Raw genomic sequence first — 19,584 nt, forward strand, 5'->3', positions numbered from 1 at the left:
TAGAAATGGCACAACTAAAAACATATGGAATATGTTTAATGTGCCTTGAACGTAAGATCCTGCGGCCAATTACAGAACACTCAGATGGGATACCTGCTTCCCCTTCGCCCAGCTGCTTTGGATTATTAATCACGCGTTCCATTGCAAATAAGGCATTTTCCTTAAATGAACTATTTCCCAGGAAAAACCTGCAATTTCTCTTCCTTGTCGAGACGTGGCAAAGGGAGGGAGAATTCATTCATCTAAACGCATTGTGTCCAGCTGGCTGCTCAGCTGTTGGCACGCCCCGCCCCTCTCGCCGCGGTGATGGTCTGGCCACTGTATACAGTGATGCGTTCACATGTAGAGTGATGAGCACAGAGAACTTTAGCACTTTTGAGTCACACATGATGCAATTCGGTTCTGAAAGATCGTTTTTTTGTGTTTTAATTTATCGCCCCCCTGGTCCTACTGGTGCATTCTTATCTGATTTTACTGTCTTTTTATCATCTGTCATAAGAATGGATAAGGTTTTAATTCTGGGGGATTTTAATCTACACATTGATAATGATGCTTCTACCGCAGCAGCGGACCTTTTATCTATGACAGAATCTTTTAACTTCATTCAACATGTCTCAGGCTCCACCCACTTGAAAGGTCATACTTTGGACCTGATCTTTTCACTTGGTCTGAAGATGGAAAACGTGAATGTTGAGGACGTTTACCTAAGCGATCATAGTGGTGTGTTCTTTGACATGGGAGTCCATCCCGAGCCCCGCCCTCTACCCGTTAAAGTAGAGAGGAGGATCATCACAGAGACAACAGCAGATAGATTCTGTGACAGTTTTGACCCCTCTGTTTTTAATGGCTTCACTGAAATTGATGAACTCCTGTATTGTTTTAACAAGCACTGTACTATCCTGGATCAAATGGCGCCTTTTAAATCTAATACTGCGTCCCGTCAACAGTATTGTCCTTGGATTAACGACAAGATTGTGAATCTACGGAGATCATGTCGTAAAATCGAGCGCCTGTGGCACTCCTCCAGGCTCGAGGTCCATAGACTCCATCTAAGGGAACTTGTTGCCTCCTTAAACAATCTATTAGAGGAGGCTAGATCAAGTTACTTTCATCAGCTGATAGCCTCAAATAAGAGAAATCCTAAAGTGCTCTTTGACACAATTAGTTCTATTGTCTCACCTGCCGCTACCGCTGTCTCTGCACAGTCCAGGGATGGATGCAATGACTTTCTGAACTTTTTTATTGACAAGGTTAGGAAAATAAAAGAGAATATTGCTTCTCCTCCTTTCTGCATTCAAGTCTGTGTTGACCCTCCTCTTCATAGTTGGTCTTCTTTTAAGTCAGTCTCCCAAGTGGATGTCCTATCGACCATAAAAAGCATGAAAGTATCTTCTTGTCGTCTAGATGTCATCCCTGATAGACTTTTTATTAATGTTTTGGAATCAATCGGCCCATTGATCACTAAAATGTTTAACATTTCTTTTGCTGCTGGTGTATTCCCGTGTTCTCTTAAACATGCTGTTGTGGAACCTAAATTGAAAAAACCTGCTTGGACCCAACAGAACTTCAGAACTTTAGGCCAATTTCAAAGATCCCGTTCCTGGCTAAAGTTTTAGAAAAGTTAGCCTGTAATCAGCTCACATCATTTTTGGAGGCTAACAACATTTTTGACACATTCCAGTCTGGTTTCAGAAAGTTCCATTCTACTGAAACAGCACTGCTGAAAGTGTCCAGCGACATCATGATGGCTGCCGACTCTGGTAAATGTTCGGTTTTAGTCCTGTTAGACCTCTCGTCTGCGTTCGACACGGTCGATCACGGAATCTTGTTTAAGCGATTGCGGGATGTGGTCGGCATGTCAGGCCCTGTGTTAGAGTGGTTTAGATCTTACCTGACTGGTAGAACGTTCTCTGTGTCCTCTAACAATATGATGTCATGTTTTGTTGTATATTTAGAGTGCTTAGAAGTACAGAAAAAATCTAATTAGTCTCTTCAGGTGCTCCGTAGATATCTTTATATTCTGTTTTGCTCATATTTTTCAATCTGTTTCGATTTTTCTATTCTCTATTACGTTTTTTGAACTATTGCATCACAGTATTTGCAGCGGAACTGCCAAATTAGTACATCAACTCCAGGTCCAACACTTCGAGCAATCCGCCATTTTTATTTCTCGCTTTTATTTTGTAGTCCAAGCTCAAGGATGCCGAAGTTACGAGAGGATCTCTCACAAACTGCCTATCCAAAATAAAGCAATGGCTAAGTGAAAATAGCCTCCAGCTGAACTCCTGTAAAACAGAATCCCTAGTCGTTCCTCCGGACAGTATTGTGCCTCTCATTAAGCAGCACCTTGGCGCCCTAAGTAGCTCTGTAAAAGGTAGTCTGAGGAACCTTGGAGTAACTTTTGATGAAGGGATGTCCCTAGAACGGCATTTTAAACAGCTTATTAGGAACTGTTTTTTCCATCTGAGAAACATCTCTAAGCTGAGACGCATGGTCTCTCATCATGAGCTTGATATGATTGTGCATGCGTTTTTTTCCTCACGATTAGACTACTGTAACAGCCTGTTTACATGCCTTAGTAAAAAGGACTTGGCTCGCCTCCAAGTAGTCCAAAACTCTGCTGCACGGCTCCTGACCCGCACCCACAAGTCAGCCCATATTACTCCTATTTTAAAATCTCTAAATTGGCTCCCTGTCATATACAGGATTAATTTTAAAATCCTGGTACTGACATTCAGGGCTCTCCATGGTCAGGCGCCTGGATACATTAAAGGCCTGATCCAGCCCTACGTCTCCAATAGGAGCCTGAGGTCCTCTTCTCAGAACCTGCTGATGGTCCCCTGCACTCGCTTTAAAACTCGAGGAGATCAATCGTTTAAAGCGGTAGCTCCTCGCCTTTGGAATCAACTTCCACACACTCTGCGCATGCTGGACTCTGTGGATGTTTTTAAAAATCAACTAAAGACATACTTTTTTAGGGAGGCTTTCTAGCCACACTTCCGTATCTGTCCAATGTAGGCTTTGTATGGACCCTTTTATTTCTTGCTTTCTACGGACACTGCACTGTACTGGCATATGTCCTCTGTTACTGTTATTGTTTTAAACTGTAAAATGTGAAGCACTTTGCGACCCTGGTCTGCGAAAAGCGCTATATAAATAAATTTTACTTACTTATATAGAGACCATGAAACCAACATTAAAAAATGACAAAAAAATAATAATTTACTCAGTAATGTTTGGGTGTAGAAATGTAATGAATTACTGTACTTCTTTTAATATGTACTTAAATAGAAGTAAAATTACTGATTTACAAATATACTCAAAAAAGTACCCATAAAAGCAGCTCATTTAAAATAACTTACTTGTAGTCCTATACTTTCACCTCTGATAATTATTACAACTATTATTGTGTTTAGTTTGTAAAATAAAACTTCTTCAGGTCATTGATCACAAATGGCATGACTAAGAATAAATGGATTATGTTCAATGTGCCTTCATAAACGGAGGTCAGCAGTTTATGAAGAGACCATGAAACAGAAATTTTAAAATAATCACCAAAAATAATAATTTACTCAGTTACGGTTGGGAGTAGAACTGTAATTAATTACTTTACTTCTTTTGAAACATACTTAAGTACAAGTAAAATTACTGATTTAAAAATATACTAAAAAAGGTACAAATATCCATTAAAGCAGCTGAATTACAGTAATGTGAGTACTTGTAATGCATTACTTTCACCTCTGTGTTCTGACATATATTTATGTCTCTTTCATTCAGCCGTTCCAGCGCCTTTCCTTACACTGACACCCCCCTCTACACCCAAACCACTGCAGCCCAGTATTATGAAGGTCAGCCAGCCTCAGTGTCCCAGGCATCCACCCCCGGCACACCTCTGACCGTCTCCGTGACCGCCGGCACCACAGGTGGTGTGTCTATGTTTGTGACACAACCCACCACTGCAGCAGGGGGAGGGGCTACAGTCACCACAAGCGGTACGACTAACGGTGCCGGGGAGGGCGCAGGCACCAATGGTGGCACAGCGGGAAGCTATGTGATCCAGGGGGGATACATGCTGGGCAGCAGCAGCAGCAGCGGCAGCAGCAGTGGGGGGGCGGCTGCCAGCAGTCAAAGCTACTCACACACGGCCCGCGCCTCCCCAGCCACTGTGAGTATTACAGAGGGCGAGGAGGGTAGCGTGCCGTCGGCAGACAAGAAGGTATGCAGAGATGCCAAGTGCAGGAGTTTTTATCTCATGTCGTCCTCATTCACACAACCCTTGGATGGCCCACACCGATGATGTCATTGTTATGTTGTTGGAAAGCACAATTTAAAAAAAAAATGAACTACATAATTTTTTAATCAGACAATGAGTTGATTTCAGACTTGTTTACGATAAAACTTGGTCAGTGTGACAGCATTCAACAATTGCGGTGCCACAGCGCCTGCTTTTCTAGCTATGCCACTAACGGTAACTGTTCTGCAGAACCATTTTTGTTCAGGGGTTACATTCTCAAAAGAAGCCTCAATCTTGAGGTAGAAAATGGGCTCAAATAGTTATTACTAAGAAGTTATGTTTTTTGGTAATACATAAGGCTGACATTACGCAGTCATTATCTGTCATTAGCAAGAATAAGGTGTCATAAAGGCTGTCAATAAGCGTGACTAAACTATGACACCTTTGGAGCTATGTTGACATTTTGTGGGTTAGGTGGAGGGATCTAGTGGGGCTAGGATTAGGGGTTTCGTAAGGTTATGATAGGGAACTAGAGGTTAGGCATGGCCAACAGGACGTCCTTACTATCAAAGGAAACCTTCTGTTCAACTTTTCAACTTTCAACATTATTTGTATAGCACAAATTACATCAAAGTCATCTCAATGCGCTTATCAAAATATAACATTCATAATAAGAAAGAAAAAACCCAACAAGATCCACATGAACAAGCAATTAACGACAGTGGGAAGAAACAACTCCCTTTTAACAGGAAGAAATCTCAGGCAGAACCAGGGCAGACAGAAAAGGACGAGGAGAAGGCACTGACTGCCGAAAAACATGATACAGTATTATCAAGTCAGCCTGCCTTGGCCTTGGGCCTCACTTCCAGTGGCCTAGTCAACACTGATTATAAAGGTGACGAATCTCTTCCTGTTTACTGGTAAACTAACAGCGACTCCAAGGTCTGTAAATGCGACCATTCACAGACGAGCCCATGTCCGCTCTAGCGGTTATGTTATGTTACTATTCTTTTTAACATTCTCTTAATAAGTGTATACGCATTTTCATTTAAAACCAAATTGAAACTTAAAAGGTTAGAAAATAAAATTAAAATAAAGAGGTTAGACACCCTAAACTAATTTTGAATTAAAAAGGGCTCAGACAAGGAACCCCAGGAACGGTGATGTGCCTTGGTTGTCGGAAATCCTGTAAAACGTGTTTAAGAGCAAACTTCCAGGATTCATAAAGGAAATTCCAAAATTAATTAGGTTAAGTTTTAGGGGTTAGGTATGGTTAGCGTTAGGTGGGCTTAGAGGCGAGGGTTAGGGTTAAGGTTAGGGTAACAAAGGCTTATGGGTTAGGGTAACGAACAACACTTAATAACAGCTTCATGACACCTTATTCACGCTAATGTACGGTAACATGTCATAATAATGACAGTGTAATGTCAGCTTTTATGTGAGAAACTTCAAGCAAAGTGTTACCCATTTTTCTAACTGTGATTTCCTCCTGCACGAAAACAAACCATGACCTCATCGTTTTCATGTCATTGCAGTGCATGTTATTAAGAGCCTCTTTAATCTGCCTGAAATGCTACATTACTATAATATTCATCCCAATGAATCCCATATGATGATTATGATAACTGAAATGCAGACATCTCATCAGTATTACAGGTCATTGATTCATTGCATACCAATGTTGTATGCCACGGCACGCAAACAAATAAACTCGTGTTCATTCTTGAATGACTAACAGGCTGTAAATGGATGGATTTGTGTGTTTGTGTAGTTTATTAATAATGTATGTGCAGCATGTACCGAATAACCGATCCTACATTGTTGTCAGTCTTTTTCTGTACGTGTTGGCTTTGCTAACTGCTCCAGTTGTGTTCTTACTTTGTTGCCTACGTGTCAGGTACAGTGGTTGCTGGACAACTATGAGACAGCTGAAGGAGTGAGTCTGCCCCGTTCCACCCTTTACTGCCACTACCTGCTGCACTGCCAGGAGCAGAAACTGGAGCCTGTGAACGCTGCATCTTTTGGGAAGCTCATTAGATCCGTCTTCATGGGGCTACGCACCCGACGCCTTGGGACACGGTGGGTTACGTTACCAGCTTCTAGCATTCTGGACTTACCCATTCTCTAAACTTACCGTAATACAGGGTTTTTCAACCTTGGTGTCGTGACCCTATGTGGGGCCGCCTGGAATTGATTGATTGATTGATTGTTTATTTCGAGTTCAAAGTACATTACATATACGCATGACTCTTTTTGAATTAACATACTTTCATATATACATAAACTCGAAAAGGAGTAAGAGGAAGTAATTACTTGTAAATTCCCACCCCTGTAATTGTCATAAATCATATCAGTGGATGCTTCCTTTCACAAAACAGTTAACATAACAGATTAACAGTTTACATGCAAGAAACATACATATGCATATACATATAATTATATATACACATAGAAATATACAAAATCATATGCTACCAACAATGGTAATTATTTAGTAATTTATTGTCAAGCTCTTATATGTAACAGTTTTAAATCTTTTTTATATATATTCCTGTCATTCTTATACTAAGAACACCTCCGACATTGTTCACCCAGATACATCCTTTGCCTTTATAGTCTACATATATATTTTTATTTATTTATATTTATTTATATATTTTAGATTGAAATGGGGTCATCTGAAATATCTAGTAATTGATGAAAAATTACTGATTAAAATTATATTTTTTATTTGTTTATTATTATTATTATTATTATTATTATTATTATTATTATTATTATTTTAAATAATAATACATTATTATTATTTACCTCACACAATCTGAAACAAACGTATTCTATACTTCCACTTTCTCAAATATAAGTAGTTGCAGTATAAAAATATCTGAGCTGCCACACTCTGTGGACTAATCCAGGCGACTCTGGATTTGTAACACAATATAACAAACATGATCAAAAACCAATTCTAGAGAAAAAATGTCTCTGGGGTTGCCAGAAATGTGTTACATAAAAATGGGGACACGAGCCGTAAAAGGTTTGGAACCAGTGCCGCAATGTATTTAAACATTTTTTTTTTTTACATTCAGAAGCAGAATGTACTGTTTAAAACAGAAAAGCTAGCATTTATCATCTAAAAATCATTACGGATTGATGCATTCGTGACTATACACTTACTGACTCATACCTACACTGTTAGTAACAGCCATAATGGAGCCACTGTTTAAAAACCTCTGCCAAACAGATTTTGACCAAATTTTAACCAAAGATAAATCTTACGAGATGGAAAATTCCAATTAATTTTGGAGGGGATCTGGATCAATATACTGATTCTGGATAAGTTTGACCCTAACCCTACCTAAACCTAACCCTTAACTAGCAAGTATCTTGAGTCTCGATCTTTAAAAGCTAAAGACCAAGTCAAAAACCTTGTTCTGATTGAGTCAGATCTTACATTCAGCAGTCAGATCAAATCTATCACAAAAACAGCTTCTACCACCTAAAGAACATCTCCAGAGTGAAAGGTTTAATGGCTCAGAAAGATCAGGAGAAACTGGTCCATGCTTTTATCTCCAGCAGACTGGACTATTGTAATGGTCTTCTGACAGGAATCCCCCAAAAGAGCATCAAACAGCTACAGCTGGTTCAGAACGCTGCAGCTCGGGTCTTAACCAGAACAAAGAGATCAGAACACATTACTCCAGTTTTAAAGTCTTTACACTGGCTCCCAGTCAGCCTCAGAATAGACTTTAAAGTTCTGCTGCTGTTGTATAAATCTGTGAATGGGTTTGGTCCAGAATACATCAGTGAGATGTTAGTCAGGTATGAACCCAGCAGGTCTCTCAGATCTATGGACACAGATCAGATAGTGGAGCCCAGAGTTCACAGTAAACATGGTGATGCTGCTTTTAGTTGTTATGCTGCAAAGAAGTGGAACAAACATTTTTCAATCCAAGTTAATGGCACTCTTTTTGATTTGATTTGATTTTAATGTTGTTATGGATTTATAAACTGTATTTTTTTCTGTTGCACTTTTTAATCATGTAAAGTTCATTGAGTTGCCTTGTGTATGAAATGTGTTATACAAATACATTTGCCTTGCCTAAAACAACCTTCTGTGTTCCTGTAGGGGTAACTCTAAGTACCACTATTATGGGCTGAGAATCAAAGCAGGCTCATCTCTTCTCCGTCTGATGGAGGACCAGCAGCATTTGGCAATGAGGCAACAGCCTTTTTCACAAAAACAAAGGTACTCACATGCAAACTCAAGCTCACTGTGGCAAGTTTTCTTTACATACCCAAAGCATCATGGCTCCAAACATCAAGTTTCATTTTTGCTTTAATACTGTATTTATAAGGTGAATGTCTGATGTACATTATTCACTCTATTTCCCACCAGGTTGAAGCCTGTGCATAAAGTAGAAGGGATGACCAATGGGACGGTGGCAGGAGCCAGCCAGCAGCAGCAACAGCAGCAGGGCTCAGGCAATGTGGACATAAGCACCCAGGTGCAGCAGTACCAACAGTTTTTAGGTAAGTTTAGTGAAGAGAGAACAGATAACTATAAAGCAGTTAAAGAACTTTGATCAATGATTCAAAGAATATAGGATTTATATTAATAATCTGCATTATGTTTTAAAATGACATTTAGTTGTGGAATAATCATCAGATCCCATGACAATATTAACTATTATTCATAGACAATGATGATTTAAATACAGTATGATTTTTCTAATATTTTCCTAATTTGCGTATTCAGATGCATCCAGAGCTCTCCCAGAGTTCCCAGAAATCGACCTTCAGGGGAAATCTTTACCAGACGGGATTGAGCTCGAGCACATAAAGAGCTTTCAGCTCCTGTACAGAGAACACTGTGAGGTAACAGACTTTTCATTCAATTCTCTTCTCCTTTTATTCTTCTTGGGCTCTATTCTCCCACGTGTGTAAGTCAGGAAAGCCTTGCAGTGGCGCTGTTTCTGCCTGCACACTTTTCTCCCCCCGTACTTACGTCAGTCACTGCGCGCTTTCATCCCAGTTACGCACTCTGGGTGGAGTGGCCCTGAAATGTGGGCGTTCCCAGTCATATCTGACTTGGACAGAAAAAAGCGGCCGATCCTCACACTGCAATAATCTGATCAATAATCTGATCAAATCAACCTATTACACTGTTCTTCAACGAGGGCCTTTCAAATTAAAAGTGTGCATTTATCATTTTCATTGATTTCAATGATATTTACAAGTGTTGGAGAGAAACATGTAAAAAATGCTTAAGTTCAGACTTTGTTTCTTAACAAGTGTTACTCAGATAATAGCTCATCTATCTATTAAAGCAAGGGATCTCTGTCTGTCTGTGTGTCTGTCTGTCTGTCTGTCTGCCTGTCTGTGCCCCAAATATCTCTGGTGTTCAGAGACAGACAGAGCTCATACTTGCAACATAGCTTTAGCTTGGTTCAAAGCTGTGCGAAATGACTCCAAAAAACATACATTACGAAAAATCGTGCGTGTGGCGCTACAGAAACACATAGGGGTATCTCGATCTGATGTTGATATCTGATATTGGCCAGAAAACGAATATCATTTTTTATCGGACTGCATCTAATATCTTTGATATAAGTGCTCTGATAAGGTTTTTTTGTTTTTGTCCCCACCCTCAGTTGTTCCCACCATATACTGACAGTAAAAATTATCTGAAGTGAACTTGAATTGTTGACTATTATTCTATGTTTGAGTAACATCACTTGATCAAGCCTTTTCTAACATTCCACACTATGAAATAAGTAATACAAGTACGTATGATTCGTATATCATATCAGATCAATATCGGTATTGACCAATACTCAAGGCTGCAATATTGGTATCGTATCGGAAATGCAAAAGTTGTATCGGGACATCCCTAGAAACACACACACACACACACACACACACACACACACACACACACACACACAAGGTATTTTTAATAAAAATATAATAATGAGTAAAATAAAACGAAACCCTAATCAATATTTATACAAAAAGTACACAAAACGACAACAACAAAAATGCACAAAAATATACAAAATGACTCCAGAAACACACAAAATGACCACATAAATCAACAAACTAACTGTAAATATACACAAAAAGGCTCCAAAAACACACAAAATGACTCCAAAAAGCATACATTACTGAAAAATACACCAAACGACAACAAAAAAAATATGAAAATGAATCAAAAAACACAAAACTAAGTATTTATACAAAAAATGCACAAAAAGACAACAGAAAGATGCAAAAATATACATGACTCCAAAAAACATACATTACAGAAAAATACACCAAATTACAAAAATATAAAAATGAATTAAAAAAAAACAACAAACACATTTTTCATGCACATGTCCCAAAGAATTAAACCATGGAAATCACACACACTATTTTACTTTGCACCCACAAATATACATCTTTATTACACTACAGAGTGCAGAGTATGTACACCTCTTTGTACATCCAACCTTCAAACACATACTCATTTGGCCATAATTGACAACTCTACTTAAGCTCCCACTATATGAATACATACTTCCGTAGGGCACTGTACTAGTTATTATAAAAAATAAAATAAATGTTTAGGATTTTTTTTTTCAATTGCTATGTCTAATTTTTTGGTGTTTTCCTCCCCTCCAGGCCATACTTGATGTAATGGTCAATCTGCAGTTCACCCTGGTGGAGACTCTGTGGAAGACCTTCTGGAGGTTTAGCCAAAGTCAGGCCGGAGATGCCACGCTGGCTGTGTGAGTGTCAAAATCAACTACTGACTATTAGATTGTTTCTACACTGACTGGGTTTTTCTTTGCCTCGGCAGCCACGATGAGTCAGAGAAACGTTTACCTAAATCCTGTCTGGTGTTGCTGTGCAAGTATGAGCCAGTTCTGCGCTGGAGCCGGGACTGTGACAACAGTCTGTACCAGGGCCTGGTGGAGATCCTCATCCCTGATGTCCTCAGACCCATCCCCAGTAAGGCTTAACATTGAAATGATAAATAACCACAATGAGTGTCATTTGATTATTTTTTTTAAACTAGGTATTAAATATATTTCAACTACACAGATTTAAGATCAATGAATTAATCTCCCCTTCAAATTCAGTCAATTCCAGTGTGTGATTGGTATTTTTTTCTGAAACTACTAACATGAAAAATGTTCCCATAATAAGATTATGTCTCTCTGCTTTTTCAAGGTGCCTTAACTCAAGCCATTCGAAACTTTGCCAAAAGCCTGGAAAGCTGGCTGTCCAACGCCATGATGAACATTCCAGAGGAAATGGTCCGCATCAAGGTACAACTCAGCTTTAGTAGGACACATAGAATGGAAAAACAAGTTTTTATTTCACACTATAAACTCTTATTATTAGATGTTCGTGAGTCGTTCTGTTTTATATTTTTATGAAAGAAATGCTTGAGTTAATGCTGCATGAAGTTTTTTAAATTAAAAAAAATTAGTAAATTAAAATATTTTCATGGATAGAATGTGACAAACAACTAATGGCACTAATTACTTAAATCCTGCAAATTAATTCAAGAAAGATAGACTATTCTTGAGAGATTCTGTCTTCAAAAGCTTTGTATCAACACAATAATTGATATATAAATAAATTCAAAATAATAGACAGTAAGTATTTTTTTTTTTAGTTTATTAAGGTTATTTTCCAAGATCTTGTAAAAAAAAATGCTTATGTTTAAGTTACACTAGTGGTTTTTTTGGCACTTTAAAGATTTATTTTTGTTTTTATTGGATTTTTCAGGGTGTTCTATTTTATTTGATTTATTTTTTATTTAAAGGGGACATATCATGCTAAATCCACTTTTTTAGCCCATAAATGCCTTTTGTTGTATATTTAGAGTGTTTAGAAGTACAGAAAAGTTCAAATTAGTCTCTTCAGGTGCTGCGTTGATATCTTTAAATTCTGTTCAAATTCTGGTCATATTTTGCAATCTGTTTTGATTTTTCTATTCTCTATTACGTTTTTTGAACAATGTCACAGTATTTGCAGCGGAACTGCCAAATTAGGACATCGACTCCAGGCCCAACACTTCGAGCAATCCGCCATTTTTATTTCTCGCTTTTATTTTGTAGTCCAAGCTCAAGGATGCCGAAGTTACGAGAGGATAAGTCAAAATGTTCGGTTGTTGGATGTAGTAACCCACACGCTTCATTACACCGTCTCCCAGCATTTTTTTTTTTATGGAAATGTACCCACATCTGTGGGTAAGGTCATTTTTGTGTGCGCGAAGCACTTCAAGCAACCTCTGCCAGTATAAAGAAGGATTTACCGAAAGACTTTGTCTGATCGAGGGGTCAATTCCTTCTACCTTTGGAGACGATAAACAGAGCACTTCGGTAAGCTGTAAATAACGCTAAAAAGTGTGATGATAAGACGTCCCTGTCATTGTTTTGTTAGCATTAGCAGTTGCTTAGCAGTTGCACCGTCTTCAGACTTCATATGTTAGCGCTGTGTGCTTGTTTTAGATCCTTGATGATATGGCCTACGTGATTTAATTTAAGTCTAAAGTTTTCATTAGTCATTTCATTTTGCCATTTTTGTCTTTGAAAAGACTGTATTAAAATGCATTTCGGGACGTTAGCTTGGCGCTAGCATTAGCTCGGTGCTTGTGTTAGCTCACTTGTTAGGGTTCTGCAGGTTCATCATCTTCATTTTCATCTCACTCCGCTGGGTCCGACTCTGGCTCGAACATGTAAGGCTGGATGGACAAGTCTTCTGTTGTTGACATTGTGTAAATAACCTCTGAATAAAAAGTTTATGCACCGCTACATAGCCGTATCTCTTCTATCAAACTACAAAAATGGCCAAGCAGGGTGGAGTTGAACCGAGTGTCACCTCTGCAACCTGGAGAGGGGGCGGGGTATGAAGTGTCTCATTTGCATTTAAAGAGGCCCCACCAAAAACGAGTTGCTCTCAGAAGCACATCAGAAAAGGGGTAGAAATGGGGCCTGTGGAGCTATAATAATGAGGAATTCAGACCCAAGCATTGCAGTTCCGCTTTAGATAGACCACAACTGTATGATTTATATGTAAAAAGGAAGGATTTAAAACCATGATATGTCCCGTTTAAGTGCAAAATATTCTTATGTTTAAAGTTAAAATGTAACCCATTGGTCAATAATTAATAGGTCAGTTTTTCCCATACCTGCTTGTGCTGATTATTAGTCTCTGTTTAAGCAATATCACTTGAAGAAGCCTTTTCTAACAATGCACATAAAAAAATCAGTCAAAAAAAAAAGCATGTATATTCCTTGCTGATATCGGATCAGATTGAGAAACAACAATATTGATATCATATTGGAAGTGAAAAGGTTCCCATTGGAAAGGGGAAGTTCACAGTAGTGCTTTTAATACATTGATATTTGCCTCCATGTCCTCCATCAGGTGACGTCAGCCAATGCTTTCGCTCAAACATTGCGACGCTACACCAGTCTGAATCATCTCGCTCAGGCAGCTCGAGCCGTTCTGCAGAACACGGCTCAAATCAACCAAATGCTCTCAGACCTCAACCGTGTGGATTTTGCTAATGTGCAGGTCAGTCAACACCTCTGAATGCTGTACTTTGCAATATTCATGTGGAATAGGAGGGATTTATTTGTTGATTGGAATGTAAGTCAGCTTTCATGCAACATTTATTAACATACGGTAGCTGGAGAGGTCATTGAGTTTTTGTGCGATAGGCAGAGATGTAAAGAGTACTGATATATCCTACTCAAGTAGAAGTACTGTTACTTGATTGAAATTGTACTCAAGTACAAGTAAAAGTAAGTCATACATAAAACAATCAAAAACAAGTAAAAAGTAGATCAATTAAATAGTACTCAAAGTAAAAGTTACTAGTTACTTTCAACGCCCACGTTTATTTTTGGTAATAAATCTTGCCACTGTTCCCTTGCATACAGTAAACATCTCATGTATTAACAAGTAATCTTGCAAAATTGGAACTTAATGTATTTTCAACAAAAGCATCTGTATAAAATAAAAGATTTGCCAACATGTACAATTATTTTTTTTGAATAAAATAACACCAATAAAATAAATTCAAAATAAAAAATTTATCACGTTCTAAGTATAGCTACATTAATGAACTCTAAAACAGTGCCATGCCAAATGTGCCATGTGGTTAACAACATAATAGGTAGAAACCACAACCTGAACCCAAGAAAGTGGTAAAATAACCTCCATTCAATGCTGTTTTGGCACGGTGTATTACGGTTTAATGTGATTGGTCGGCTATGATGTGATCAATCAATCAATCTTTATTTATATAGCGCAAATTATAACAAAAGTCTTAGGACAATCAAAATATAAAATTCATAAAAATAAGAAAAAATCCAACACGATCCTCATGAACAAGCATTTAACGACAGTGGGAAGAAACAACTCCCTTTTAACAGGAAGAAATCTCCAGCAGAACCAGGTTCAGAGGTGGCAGCCATCTGCGTAGACTGGTTGGGGTTAGTGGACAGAAGGACCAACAGAACAGGATAGAGAGATAGAACATCAGAGTGTCCCAGACTAGTTGAGCTGTGAACCACAGATCAGTAACTGCCATCATCAGCTTCACGACACCTGAAACAGAGAAGACAGAGAGGGGCGAGGAGAAGGCACTGACTGCAGAAAAACATGAGACAGTATTATCAAGTCAGCCTGTCTTGGCCTTGGGCCTCACTCCTAGTGGCCTAGTCAACACTTATTATAAAGGTGACGAATCTCTTCCTGTTTATTGGTAAACTAACAGTGACTCCAAGGTCTGTAAATGCGACCGTTCACAGACAAGCCCATGTCCGCTGTGGTTACGTTATGTTATGATTCAGTCCTGTTTATGCAGACTGTAAATCATAACCAACTACATCACAATTTGAATCCCTTCCCATTTATTAAGCCAATAATGTGACTGTTTAAGACACATTTGATTGCTGTCTGGTCATTTAATTTTATTGTAGTTTCATAATGTCCGTTGGTCATTTTAAAACAAAAAAATATATAATTTACTCATTATCACTCATGGTGTAGAAATGTAACAAATTACTTTTCTTCTTTTAAAATGTACAAGTACCCATAAAAGCAACTATTACTTTACTTTCACCTCTGGCAATAGTTTATTTGTATGTGCTTCTTTGTTCTTTTGTACGACAAGAAATATTTTTGTAAAACGTCGAAACATAGTTGCAGATGTATTGTAGCATTGGTGAGGAGGGACTAATTATTTTTAGTTTAAAAAAATATATTGTTGACTTTTTTTTGTTTCTTTGACTCTTTTAAAAATCATGTTATAGCTTTGTTTATTTCTTTCTGCTGTGCATACCGAATGTGACATGTGGCATGACCCCTACTTTATACTTTAGAATACATTTCATATAAATACGTTAAGTTGGCAGAAGATAAGGCTTTTAGCCCACAGCCTTAGTAAGCGCTTTGGAGAACAGCTTCTGTTCTCGACTGGTGTGACATTTTCTCTTCTCTTTGCAGGAACAAGCCTCGTGGGTTTGCAGATGTGAAGACCGCGTGGTCCAGCGACTCGAGCAGGACTTTAAGCTGACTCTCCAGCAGCAGAACTCTCTGGAGCAGTGGGCCTCATGGCTTGATGGGGTGGTCTCACAAGTGCTGAAGCCCTACCAACACAGCCCCAGCTTTTCTAAGGCTGCCAAGCTCTTTCTGCTAAAGTGGTCCTTTTACAGGTAGGGCTGAACACTAGTGGTGTAAAAAAAAAAATCGATTTCACGATATATCGCGATTTTTTTGGGTGCCGATTTTTTTTTTGGCGCTAGACCCGTAACTTTCACGCAAGCGCTACTCGTGGCCACAAGCGCTGCAGCACTGTCACAAAAATTAACAAACAGTCAGTCGGGCCAGCCTCCCTTTTGTCATTTGATTGTGTATGTAGACAGTAGTTGGCCTGCAACTTCGGGATAAGGATTGGCTCTAAGGGCTGGGGTGCAAAGCGGGGCTGGGCTCATGCCGCGGCTGCAGTCTATGGGCTGGAGAAGCAGCCGCCTCCGTCGCCCTCCTCTGCCCTCTGACACTCCCTTACTACTCCCTGGCCTTGCCACAGTCATCGGGCCTCTTCGCCGAGGGTCAGCGCAGTGGCCGGAATCAGGGCAGACGGGCGATCCCGCGCACGCCGGAAAATCCAGCCCGACCCGACCCGGGCCCGCGGACATAAAGCCCGACCCGACCCATTAATTTAATTTGTAGGCCCGAGCCCGAAGCAAACCTGACGTAAATGATTATTTTATTGAACGTATTACAGCCGGTAGATGGGTAGCGCGGTGCTTCGCGAAGCAAGGGGGAAGAGTGGGGGGGTGCGCACACACTCACCGCAGCCGAAAAGGTGTTGTAATGACGTGACTCGAGCCGTTATCACAGTTTTACAGGCTTTAATGGAGGTCGTAGTAACACGCCATAAATAAACAATCAAACTTACAAAGAACCGTCTTACACCGTCATACACTCTCACTACCGTGGGAACACAATTGTTCACTCTTTTCCCGCTTATGCCCGCCCATTCCCCAGCCTCCCAGCCAATCAACACACAGAACACATGTAAACAAAGACACACATTGGCAGAGAAAGTGGCACGTAACCATGATGCCTTCATGGCCATGGGAAATCTCAGCATCAGGTAACCACTTAATACACACAAGTGGAACATATCCAGAACATAGAACCCAGTCCGTTACAGTATGCAGACCAGACTGGGCGGCCCGTGCGAGGAGCACAGACCTGACTGAAACACCAATCATATTTGTTCCCTGAGCTCCAGCAGTAAGTGAGGAATGAGCAAAATCAGCAAATAATATTCAGTGAATGTGAACGCTGAACAACTAAACGCAACACAACGCTGTCAATATCCCGCCCCACTACTAGCAGAAATCACTTTAGAAATGATACCACAACAATATCGAAATGTTTTTGTGTTCATTAAAAAATAATGTTAATGTAATAGAGATTAGGGAAAAAAATAAAAAATTCAAAAAAAAATTAAAAATGAAGCCCGAGCCCAGCCCGACAGCTGAGCGGGAAAATGAGGCCCGAACTCGGGTTGGGCTTGGGCTCGGACCAAGAACTCTATTCCACACCTCCACTTGGGTGTTTTGACTCAACATTTACAACATATACAGCAACTTGATTTTTCATCTCTACGTTTAATATTGATATTAACTGGATAGAATATTGCAATATATTGTGATATCATATTGTGACCCAAGTATCGTGATATGTATCGTATTGCAACATCCTTGCCAATACTCACCCATGCTGAACACCAGTATTTGGACTAACTGGTAGAGAGAGGGGTGCAGGGGCGTGAAATGGTGTGTTTTGCTGTGCTGTCAGAATCTGTTCCTCCATCACATTTTCAATTACAAAATATGTTGACATTGGCATTTTCTATGAGTGTGGTTAGAAGTCACGGGAAAATGTGGTTGAAAGTGTCTGGGAAAATGCATTTCCTCAAACCAGAATGCATTAGGCGGTGTCCCATAGACACATAGAAACCTTGTTAAACAGTCAAAGCAATACACATCCTAATGTGTTATATGTTAATGGTAGTTAAATTTGGCAATATTTCATTAAACTATGGTGATGAATATGTTGTATAAAGCAAGCCCTGTTTGCCAATCATTCATGTAGTTGGTGTAAAATTGATACTGTAATTATAAAAGTACAGGATCTGTCCTACATGTATAGTCAAACACTGGCATTGTTGACAATGAAATCAAAGTAGTTGGTTGCCTTATATTCTTCTTCTTTCTTTTTTTTAGTTAAAGTGTAAATACACAATAAAATCTGCTGAATACATATATGATTAGGTATGAAGTAATGTAGCTTTATGATCCTAGTCCCACTCTTCACATTTTAGTCAAAGTATTTAAATGAAGATCAGTGACGTCACTATCCTCCACTGTTGGCCCCGCCCCTTCTGTAAAGGATGAGAGGAGGGACTAGGTTTCCTCCTCTCACAGCCCTCAGTGAGCATTGATTGACAGCTCCATGTTGAACTGTGCAGCACTGTGGGGGTGGGGCTACTATGACTGGGTGTGTCTTAACTACTCTAGGAGCCACTCCCACAATTAAGGCATTTTGTTAATTTCCTCCTCGTGGCAGCCAGCAAAAGCCTGTGGGTGTACTTACACTTAAAAGAGTAGAGCTGGGTATCATGTCCAATTTAATGAATCGATTAGATTCCGATTAAGGTTTTTAATTGATTGTTCATGATTCGATTATCCATTGATCTTTCAAATTTTATTTGGATATTAATAAGATGTTCCAAACTTCTAACTTAAGCTAACCGACATATGCACTGAATGCTCACAGTACCGTAGTTTGACATTGCTAATGCCAGCCTATAGCAACTACTTGGGTTAGAGCGGTGGTTCCCAACCTTTTTTGGATCGTGATCCCATTTTGATATAACAAATTTTTGGAGACTATAGAGACATTACATTTTCTTCGTAGAATTATGTTTGTTGTTGCCAGGATTAGTGCACAAAGTTTTAGATTGTGCGTGGTGTCATAATTTGAGAAAGAATAATAATTAAAACATTTTATGAATACATTTTTAATCAGTATTTTTATTTAGTAAGTGTCTATTTGCAGTGTTGTGCCAGTTCATACTTAAACAGAACTAGCTCAAAGTTCAGTTCACACAGATAATAATGAACTAGTTCATGTTCATAGTTAATTTTTTAAAGAAATGAACTAAGTTCACATTTCTAAAAATGAACTAGTTCACGTTCATTTGTTTGTTTTTTTAAATAAGCCACTATCTTACTCAATAGAATGTCTTTACCATCCATCACCAGCTGCAAATCACTGCCTATTCAAAACTAATCAAAATTATTGTACCAATAAAGCATCAGAGACAAGTGACAACTATTAGCCTATAGCCAGGAGAGAAAAAATATTGAGATAAGGAATATATTTACCCCTTAAATAATGTGTGATCAGGAAAATATGTAGAACTTGGAAAATGCAAGGTGCAGTCAAGCTATACTGTATGTTCAGTGAAACCTTTATTTAGCCAGCATGAACCAAATTACCCAGGACTTCAAAAACATGAAAGGTACATTCAGGTTCATGGGAAAAAGATCTGTCCACTGACAAAAATCCCGCATATTCTGAACGGCAGTAACTATGTAAACCAGACAAAATTAGTGATGTACTGTAATGTAAATTTAGCTTGGGCTTACTCTGCTCAATGTGCAATACTCAACAAACACATTTTCACACCCTCAAAAGGAAATAAACAGTGTTTAAAGAATGAAAATGCCATTTACATTAATTTATAATAGTAAAAAAAAAATCTT

The 19,584-nt window shown here is 39.0% G+C and overlaps 1 protein-coding gene across 5 annotated transcripts in view; it reads left to right on the top strand.

The window, feature by feature from the left end:
* The window catches only part of rfx1a (regulatory factor X, 1a (influences HLA class II expression)), a 35,871-nt gene that overhangs the window by 10,492 nt on the left and 5,795 nt on the right, over positions 1 to 19,584 (top strand). For 2 of the 5 annotated variants that reach the window (XM_028455842.1, XM_028455843.1), the window contains exons 6-15: positions 3,778 to 4,216; positions 6,132 to 6,313; positions 8,361 to 8,480; positions 8,631 to 8,764; positions 8,991 to 9,109; positions 10,898 to 11,004; positions 11,076 to 11,227; positions 11,450 to 11,547; positions 13,658 to 13,807; positions 15,746 to 15,954. In XM_028455842.1, coding sequence (XP_028311643.1) covers positions 3,778 to 4,216; positions 6,132 to 6,313; positions 8,361 to 8,480; positions 8,631 to 8,764; positions 8,991 to 9,109; positions 10,898 to 11,004; positions 11,076 to 11,227; positions 11,450 to 11,547; positions 13,658 to 13,807; positions 15,746 to 15,954 — 1,710 coding nt within the window. The remainder of the gene's footprint in view (positions 1 to 3,777; positions 4,217 to 6,131; positions 6,314 to 8,360; positions 8,481 to 8,630; positions 8,765 to 8,990; positions 9,110 to 10,897; positions 11,005 to 11,075; positions 11,228 to 11,449; positions 11,548 to 13,657; positions 13,808 to 15,745; positions 15,955 to 19,584) is intronic. The other 3 variants (XM_028455844.1, XM_028455845.1, XM_028455846.1) reach the window with 3 other exon arrangements.

This window comes from Gouania willdenowi, chromosome 8 (assembly GCF_900634775.1).
Source record: "Gouania willdenowi chromosome 8, fGouWil2.1, whole genome shotgun sequence".
Lineage (NCBI taxonomy): Eukaryota > Metazoa > Chordata > Actinopteri > Blenniiformes > Gobiesocidae > Gouania > Gouania willdenowi.